General features: G+C 47.8%; 1 protein-coding gene across 3 annotated transcripts; it reads right to left on the bottom strand.

The window, feature by feature from the left end:
- LOC120849110 (uncharacterized protein K02A2.6) lies at positions 1-3,524 on the bottom strand. 3 transcript variants are annotated; one of them, XM_040504880.2, is made up of 3 exons: positions 1,830-3,524; positions 1,143-1,326; positions 1-480 (listed from the first exon to the last, which is right to left on the bottom strand). In XM_040504880.2, exons 1-3 carry the CDS (start codon positions 3,498-3,500, stop codon positions 341-343), a joined length of 1,995 nt encoding a protein of 664 aa, XP_040360814.1. In that variant the 5' UTR covers positions 3,501-3,524; the 3' UTR covers positions 1-340. The 3 variants fall into 3 exon arrangements, with proteins under 3 accessions (XP_040360814.1, XP_040360813.1, XP_042150397.1); XM_040504879.2 differs by having other exon boundaries at positions 1,143-3,524; XM_042294463.1 differs by having other exon boundaries at positions 1-2,044; positions 2,825-3,524.
- Between the last annotated feature and the right edge of the window lie 6,225 nt (positions 3,525-9,749).

The following is a 9,749-nucleotide window of genomic DNA, read 5'->3' as shown; positions in this document are numbered from 1 at the left end:
GACTGCGAAACAGCTTTATTTCCGCAGAGGCCGGCAGCGATCTGGCTGCGCGTATGACGGTGCTCTTCTTATAGAGCGCCCGGTGACGTCAGTACTATGCGTACTGCTGATAGCAACGGCAGCGGCCTCTAGCACTTCCTCCACCGCAATTTGGAACGTCATGAGGCTTCATAGCGATCGGGGGGTCTTCTCTGGCGTTGTGGGTATCGCCGAGGCGCAGCGTTAGTGGGGGTGACGGGCACCGTTTGTCTTGCGGAGACAGTAGACGGAGGTGGTACGTCGGCTTCAGACGCAGGATAGATGGTGTCGGTATCGTCCTCCCCCACAAGGGACGGCGCTGTCACTGCAGTAGACGCTGAGCGCAGGTGGTCCTTGTGTCGCCTCCAAGTACGGAGTCCATCCGGTGTCCGCACCTTGACCACGTAGGACACTGGTCCCGTCCGCTGCAGTACTGTTGCGTGGAACCATGTGGGGCCGCTCCTGAAATTACGCACGAACACTTCATCGTTCACTTCGAACACACTGTTAGCACCCCTGCGCCGTGAAGTCTGTTCAAACTGACGTGCTCGGATAGTACGATCCAGAGCCGGCTTCAGTGCATCCAACCGTGTTCGTGGCCGACGACCCAAAAAAAGAAAAGATGGGGTTTCTTGAGTCGTCGCATGCGGAGTGTTGCGATATGTCATTAAGAACTTTGACAAGGTTTCCTCCATACTTTCAGTTGCAGGGCCTTTTCGTAGTGCGTTCTTTAGGGTTTGCACAAATCTCTCTGCGAGTCCATTGCTGCTGGGGTGATATGCAGAAGTGAGAACCTGTCGAACTGCCTGTTCTTTAAGGAACTCTTTAAACTCGGACGATGTAAACTGCGCACCGTTGTCACTAACCAGAGCTTCTGGTGCCCCATACCGAGCGAATAAATCGCGCAGTTTTGTTATCGTCGCTTCTGCGGTGGTAGACGTCATGACAAAAACCTCCGGCCATTTAGAATGCGCGTCTACAATGACTAGTAGCATACGACCGCGAAGAGGGCCCGCAAAATCTACATGTACCCGTGACCACGGTTGTGTCGGCCATGACCAAGGGTGCAATGGTGCCTTTTCTGGCATGTGGCGCTGCTGTTGGCATGCCGTGCAGTGTCTCACTTGGTTCTCCAAGTCCGTTTCCAAGGAGGGCCACCATACGTAGCTTCGGGCGAGTGCTTTGCTCCGCACTATTCCTGGGTGTCCCTGGTGTAGCTCCTCCAGGACCAGCTGTTGAAGTTTCGGGGGCACGACGACTCTCATTCCATGCATCAGGCACCGCTCGTGGACTGTGAGTTCCCTGCGTCTGTCAAAATAGGGCTTCAACACTTTATCATCAAGATGTGATGGCCATCCCTTCTTGGTGAAGTCTAGGACCAAGCTGAGGACGGGATCACGCTCTGTATGACGCGCGATGTCCCTACTGGTGACTGGTAGAGATGCCAATCGCAGCGTATAAAACGTCTCGTCGTGACTGTCGTCTACTTCTGTGGACTGCAACGGAAGTCGTGAAAAACAGTCCGCGTCCGCGTTCTCTGCGGACGTCCTGTAGGCAAGTTTATACTTGTAGGCTGACAGAGTTACCGCCCACCTCTGCAGTCTTGCGGCGGCTATTGCCGGGATCCCACTCTTTGGCCCAAGGATCGCTTGCAAAGGTTTATGATCAGTAATCAACGTAAACTCCCGACCATAAATGTAGAAGTGGAATTTCTTGACGCCAAAGATTAGGGCGAGCGCCTCCTTTTCAATCTGGCTATAGTTTTCCTCAGCCTTTGATAATGTTCGGGAAGCGTAGGCAATTGGCCTTACCGTGCCATCTTTCATGACGTGCGACAGCACAGCGCCGAGACCATACGCAGACGCATCGCAGGATAGCTGCAGCGGGCGTGCCGGGTCGTAGTGTGCCAGCACCTCCGTCGAAGACAAGATTTCCTTGATGGCTTGGAAGGCATCTTGACATTTCCGATTCCAGCACCAGGGAGCATCCTTCTGTAGTAACCTGTAGAAAGGCTTTGCCAGCGTTGCTAGCCGTGGCGTGAATTTTCCATAGTAATTTATCAGTCCAAGCAGTGAACGCAACTGTGCGATGTTAGTAGGCGCTGGGGCATGCAGCAACGCTTGAACTTTTTCCTCGCTTGGCTTGACGCCGGTCTCGCTGATAATGTGCCCCAGATACTGCAGGCTTTCTTTGAAAAATTCACATTTTTCACGCTTGACGCGAACACCTTTCTGCTGAAGTGTACAAAACACGGCTTCAAGGTTCCTGAGGTGTTCTTCAGCGGTTGCTCCCGTGACGAGAATATCGTCAAGGTAGCATATGACACCCGGTAGTCCTTTAAGTATGTTGTCCATAATGCGCTGGAACAACGCGGGCGCAGACGCTACTCCGAAAGGGAGTCTGTTCACCGCAAAAAGCCCTTTGTGCGTGTTTAGTGTGAGAAGTTTTTTTGAGTCCTCCGACATCTCTACCTGCTGGTATGCCCTGCTAAGATCTAGCTTGGAAAAGTATTTGCCTCCGGCGAGCGCAGCTAGTATTTCCTCAAGTTTGGGCAGGGGGTACTGCTCCGTGTCTAGGATAGGGTTCAACGTTGTTTTGTAATCCCCGCACACACGTATGGTGCCGTCCTTTTTAACTACCGGTACAATAGGCGTAGCAAACTCACTGGTTGACACTTGCGTAATGACGCCCATTTGTTCAAGCTTCTGCAACTCTTCCTCTACGGCCGACCGGAGTGCGTAAGGCACGTTTCTCGCTTTGAGGAACTTCGGACGTTGCTCTTTCAAAAATAAAGTGGCTCGCTCACCTTCTATCTTGCCAAGGGTGCCGTCGAAGATGCGGCTGTACTTGGCTTGAAGTTCTTTTAGGCGTGCCTCGTACTTCTTGCTTGCATCAGACCGATGAGAGTCCGACAGCTTGTGTACGCCGCAGATGTTGTCCCAGTCCAGACGAAGACGTGTGAGCCACTCGCGGCCCAAAAGAGGCGGGCCATTGTGGTCAACTACGTAGAGGGGTAGAACGTCCTCTTGACCCTTGTATCTTACGGACGCTTTGACGAAACCGCAGGGTTGCACGACTTCCCCGGTGTAAGTCTTGAGGCGTAGCTCGGTGGGTTCAAGCTTCAAAGGAGGCTGAAATTTCTTGAACTGCTGCTTCGGTATTATGGACACCGTGGCTCCCGTGTCCAATTCCATGCTCAAGGAAGTTCCTTGAACTTCCACGTCGACGGTGATGGGTCGCCGGCTTTGCGGTGACAGCATCTTGACGTTGAATGTGTCGTCGCTTTGAAGAGTCCGGACCCACTTCTTTCCGCCAACAGTCTTCTTCTTGGCACTCCGACATGCACGCTGAACGTGACCCTTCTTGCCGCAATTCATGCACTTATCTGCAATGTGCGGACACGCCCGGGCGAAATGCTTATCAGAGCCACAGCGATAACACTCGAACGACTGTTTCCTTTTCGCGGAATCTTCGGTACTCATCTTGTGCAAGTCATCGCTCCTTTCTTTTGCGTGCGCCTCCTGCACATTTTTTTTAGCTTCTTCTAACGCGAGTGCGCGTTCAACGGCTTTTTGAAATGTCAACGTTTTATCCTCTGCAAACAAATACCGCTGTATGTCCGCACGGAACAAACCGCACACGAACCGATCTCTCAGCGACTCATCTAGGAAACCGCCAAATTCACAGGTTTGAGAGAGCTTCCTGAGCTCCGCTACATATTGTGCGATACTCTCGTGTTCCAACTGACTACGGCGATGGAATTTCGCTCGTTCTCCAATCACTGATACTCTCGGTGACAGCTGGTTTCGCAGCAATTGGGTTAGTTGCTCTAGCGTGTTTTCTGACGGTTTGGCAGGTGCCGTCAAAGACTTCAAGAGACTGTACGTTTTAGGCCCAATAACGCTTAAAAAAGCATGCACCTTGAGGTCGTCAGGTATTTTGTTGATCAGAAAAAAGGACGTCAACCTTTCTTCATAAGACTGCCAGTCACTCACAGTTTCATCGAAGGCTTCTACTTGGCCGATATGACTGGAGGATGCCATCTTGAGAAACTTGCTGTCGCCGAGTACCCAGCGGCGTGCGGTGATGTTTCGCTGTCTGTTTGGACGCAGCTTCAAGGCTTCTCACCTTCGTCTTGGCTTTGTTGCCCCCATCTTCGTCGCCAGTTGTTATGTCTGCGGTGCCTCGATGCCTTGAAGCTTTGGGATGCTATTGTGGCCATAGGCCAACGCAGGATCTGCATTGCACGGCCACAGAATAGTCACGGGGAACATGGCGAAGTGGTAACTTGCTCGTGGCGGTTCCGTGATGAAGATTAGCGGCGTCAGGCAATCCAGCCGCCAGCCATTGGCTCCATGAGACGCCGGCGCTGACCACACTGCAGAGGATGTTCTTCTCGAGAGGAGGCATTCCGGGTAACTTGAGGCGCCATGCCAGAAATCCCACTTCTGACACCAAATGTTACGTTTTTAATTTCCAAGAGGACGTCCATAGCCAAATTAGAACATAGAAGTGTGTCACGCGCCGTCTGCACGCGCTTCGTCGTCGTCCTCCGTGGGTTCTCGCACGCGCCTCGGCAGCACCGCTACACTATTTCCCCTCCGAGTCTTTTTTAGATGTTTCTTCTTAGGTTGGTTCGTTCTGCTAAACAATCTAACCACGTTCCATTAAAGATAGACAGTTCTTTTTGCAGGTGTCGTTGCCGATGCTCACCTGTGAGTGTTCCTCCACAACACCAAAAGCGCGTGCTAGAACCCACCGAGGACGACGACGAAGCGCGTGCAGACGGCGCGTGACACACTTCGAATTGGGTCTGATTTGGTTATGGACGTCCTTTTGTAAATTAAAAACGTAACAATATGTTTATTTCAAGGTTCAGTTGACCCCTCTGCATCATTACAGGAAGGCAGTCTCAAGCCACAACAAACAGCAGTGAATATACAATGCATAATAACAGGCACCGTTGTCCAGGCGTATAGTCCGCAGAAACCAATTTGAGCCTAAAATGATTTTTTTTTATAGTTTGCATTTCGTGTATAATCCGCAGAGCCTGATTTCCGCGCCCAGTGCATAGTCCGCCAAGCTGGTGCGTTGTGTCTTCGTGCTTTTTTCCAGGGTGGCATTCTCGGCAGAAGTTCTTCGGCGAACGATATTGAGCCTGAGGAACTGCTCTTGAGGCCCCCATTCAGCCACTGAGCACACACACAAGCACAGAAAATAACACTTGGTGCCAAGTACAAACAAAGCACCTGGGCGGAAAGCCATGAATGCCAAACGAGCAGCGTCGGGTGATGGCGACTGACTGTGTTGTGCCCCTTCGACGCCTGCATTGCTGCGGTGGGTGGTCGTAGCTGGTCGTAGCGACGTAGCTGGTCGTATCTTGCCATACCATAGTCAAGATATATTTTTAAGTGTTCGACGACGTGGGCTCTCTCACGTTGATGCAGTTGTCATCAAGAAAGGTACATATCAACAATGTTTGCGCGTTTGAGGCTGAAACTATGACACATACTTTATCTAAACCTAATTTTATCGGTCTGCGGCTACAAACATTTTCGTTGACGTTGCTTAGTTGATGTAACCATTCAGGCTTCGCATTAAATGGTGTTGCGAACTCTTCGGTTGTGCATGAAAACGTATTTTTGCCCTAATAAAAGACATTTTCAAAAGGATACGTGCCTTCTGCTGATACATATCTTCCAATTTAAAATCCAGAGGCAAAAATAAAATCAACTGTGTACATCTACCACTTAGCATAAGCACCTTTTGCCATTCATTCTTGAGCACACTCAAATATCATCTTAGGTTGCTCTTTGTTTTAGAAGCTTTGCCCTGTTTTGTAAAAAGAAAAAAAAGTTAAAAATGCTTTACCTTTGTTCTGGCATTTAATGCAGACTTGTTTGTCAGCAGATAACACCCTGGATATCACCGTGGCACATACAACTCGAACGACCGATGAGGCTATTGCTATTACAATAAAGCTTTCCACAAGAGCCAAAAGAAGGCTTGTAGGGGTGCACAAGCACATCGAAATGAGATTGGCGCTTCCGGGGCTTGTTTACACTATGCGTAAAAACAGGACGATCGGCGACCAGCTGATCGCAATACAACACCAAGGATACCGATGTTTCCATACAAAGAACGCAGGATAAAGACCTCAATCGTCCCTTGTATGCTGTAGCTGTCATACTTTCCATCCAACCACTTTTTAGCACAATTAACTAGAACAACCGAAGAGTTCGCAACACCGTTTAATGCGAGGCCTGAGTGGTCACATCATCTAAGCAACGTCAACGAAAATGTTTGTAGCCGCAGACCGATAAGTTTAGTTTTAGATGAAGTACGCGTCATAGTTTCAGCGCGCGAACATTGTTGATATGTACCTTTCTTTGGACCCGCGTACATTCGGTTCAACTTCATGACAGCTGCACCAGGGTGAGAGCTCACGTCGAACACTTGCACACATATCTTGACTATGGTAAGATTTCTCCTTCGACTGGCTTGAACACTTCATTTGTATTATCACGGTAGGTATTAGTTAAAGCAATGATCGGCTCGCACACGGCAACAAACGGAGAACGACACGCTTCGCTTAATTTATACGCTACGGGTCTACGGGCGTCGCAAATCTATCCCCCTCTTTTCCTCCATATTGGGTCGATCGGAGCGCCCCCTATATTCGCTGAAACTCCTCAATAGACGTTTTAGCGGATATTTTTTATATCTTCCTTATGCATACCGTGTTCGAGAACAGCACGCAATGCCTAAAAGCTGGGAGACGCTGCGTCTCGACCAACGCCCGTAAGTTCAGGACAGCATGGACGAGTCGTGCAAACGCCGGTAAGCAAGTTTCTTTTGTTTCTGCGATGTGGGCTCCTGTTTCAAACTTTGTCGTGTACCGTGTGCTTGCTTAGTTATGCTTCACTTTCACTATGCTTCTGTCCTGAGTGATTTCGTTATTTGAAAAGAGCGTATCTTCTTCAAATCCTGTGGCTGGCTCCGCAGTTTGAGAAGGAATCCCGTCTGGCGGAACCATGGGCATGTTCTGGGCGCCGTCCAATGGCGCTCCTCCGACGACGCTTCTGCGGAGCCTTCAAGTGCCGTCTGACGGACGTTCAACAATTCAGTCGCCGTCCCAATGTGTTAATCACAGGTCATGTTAGTTCTGACGTCTTGTACCAACAGCCGCTCGCCACCGATTTGTTTCATAAAGCGGGAGCGAGAAAAACGTTACAAGAGCGAGCAGCCTGATATTTTGCCCAAGCTTATGCCCGTGCCGTAGAGGCGCGCGGCCTCTTCGCGTTTGCCGAACCGGCATACTTTCCAAGTTTACGATTATGTGACGTAAAAAAAAAGAAAGTCTGGATGTTACGTTTTTTAGTGGTGGCGAAAGCCCTTACAAAAAGCAGAGCAGCTAGAAAAAGCAAAAACATGACAAAAGTTGGAAATAAATTAACTTAAACGCCAATGTCAAACCTAAATAATCGATGGAGTTGAGACTACCACCGTACCAACTCGCACGGTTATTCTTTCTGTCAAATACTAGTAGCGAATAGTAATAAATAAATAAATGCCAACTATTAAGCGGTTACAAATTCGTAATTGATGCAGTACAGCCCTACCCTGCTCTACTGCTTTTATAATATCAAGTAATGTGTAAATGTAAAGGACGGTTCATAGCAGCCATTTATGTCCAACCCATTATATTGAGTCGTTTCTCAGAGCTCGAAGTTATATAAAAAAAGTGCTCTTCATAAATTAAGCCGCACCACTGAATGTACAATAGCGTGTGGCTTGTATGTTGGTTTTCAGCGAAAGAAAAGAATGCGTTCAAAAAGGGCCAATCATATTGTTTCCTCTCTGTTACAGCTTCTTTCAGGTACACGCAAAATGTGGGTGTCTGCGTCTAAAAGAGTGGAATTGACATTTCCTGCAGGGCTGGCAGGCTTGACTCAGTTTGGCTAGCATCTTGAAACCTATGGGCACCTGGGGAAATGCACCACAAGAGTGAGAGTGACGCCCGATTAGCACTTCCTCAACGATGGCACCATGAGGAAGGGGGAGCTGCCCTAAAGTGAATGCAAGAGCAGGTGGGTCGTTCCAGTGAACCCCTATACAGATGATACCAAGCAGAAAATGTAAAAAAAAAATGCATTATTAAAAACACGGTGTGATACGCACGGACAAGGAGGAGATCAACACAGCGCTGTGTTGCTTTCGTATCCTCCGTTCCCATATTCTTCATGATTTCTTTTTAATAATTGTATACCAACTGGTCCAATCATCAGCACTATTCAACAAAAGTATGCTGCTATTTATTTGTAGGCATTAACACTGTGCTTACAGTTCAATCCTACAGTCATTTATCAATGAACAAAAACAAAAACGAGGATGCAAGCTATAGCTATACGGGCTAAGCGCTAATAGTTTATTCAAGACTGGTTCTCTGAATGATGACACAAACACAGAGAAGTGTCAAACACAGCTGAGTTTTAAGAGACAAAAAATAGGGGAAGACATGAAGTCACTGTTCACAATTTCTCTTCTGCTGACCGCCCCTCTACAAAGGCAATTTCTTCCTGGACCTTGCAGCGTAATACTGTTCACAACCCCTAATATACCGAAGGACAGTAAACGCAAAGAAGCAGCCTACTAATATCTAGCTAAATGTGATTTAACGAACAACAAGGAATACCTTTGAGCTTTCAACCTTGGAAAGAAAAAAAAATAACATGCAAAACATCAAGATTAAAAAAAAAAAAAATATATGGACATCACACCTGTTTTTAAAATATAGGCCAAGAAACCTCTTCCACTCAATGGGAAAACTCAGGGAAGGCATTTGACAGGTTTCTGGGTTTCATCGTTGTTACTGATTTTTTCAGTATATACTTGTTGTCATTCTCTTTAGTCAAAATTATTTAAGTAGTGTTCTATAAGGACACACCATTATTACATTAGATCACATGTTTTGACACTGCTGAATACAGATCCTTCTTTTTCTGTGACATTTATACTAAGTTCAGTCGGTCGTTAATGCAGGGTTTTGTCGCTTGAAGTGTTCTATGAAATGAGCGAGAATTTCTAGCGACCTTTGGGACATGTCGTGCTGTAGGCTCATGTGGCTTTCTCTTTGTTACTTTGTGGTATATGGCAGGCTGTATTAAATTTATTGCAGGTCCCAGCTGAACCAAGTGGGTAGACCCACCATCAAGAACCGTACGCCACTCTCTTCAAGCCGCACAGAGTGTTCTATGAGGTGAGCAATCATTTCTGGCGGTCCATGGTACATGCCGTGCTGGGGGTTTATGTAAAACTGGCCTTGTTCAGTTTTTTATGTAAGGAAAAAGTGGACCTCTATAATAGGATGGTACTCGGCTGCATGCACATGCACCTGGTATTTATATGGGCATATATACAAAAATTTCTATTTTGATTCGAACGGAAGTTAAAAGAAAAAAGAAAAAAAACGGTGTGAGTGTTACTTGGATGTCGCCTTCACTGTGTGTTTGTGGGGCTCGGAGCTGTGTATCTGCGAGGCAATAAAGTTACGTTTAACCTGAAATGCACAATTTAGTTTCGAAAATTTGTGTATCGGGACCAAATGTAAAGTATAAACCTTTAGTCCCAGAGGTCTAAATCCAAGGGCGCAGCGTTTAGACCCCGGGGTCCGAGTGCAAGGGCCTAAGAGTTGGTCCTCGGGGTTCATTTGAAACGGTGTAACCGTTAGT

Source organism: Ixodes scapularis, unplaced genomic scaffold (genome assembly GCF_016920785.2).
Source record: "Ixodes scapularis isolate PalLabHiFi unplaced genomic scaffold, ASM1692078v2 PGA_scaffold6__148_contigs__length_123643588, whole genome shotgun sequence".
NCBI lineage: Eukaryota > Metazoa > Arthropoda > Arachnida > Ixodida > Ixodidae > Ixodes > Ixodes scapularis.
This window is presented reverse-complemented; position numbering and strand designations above follow the sequence as displayed.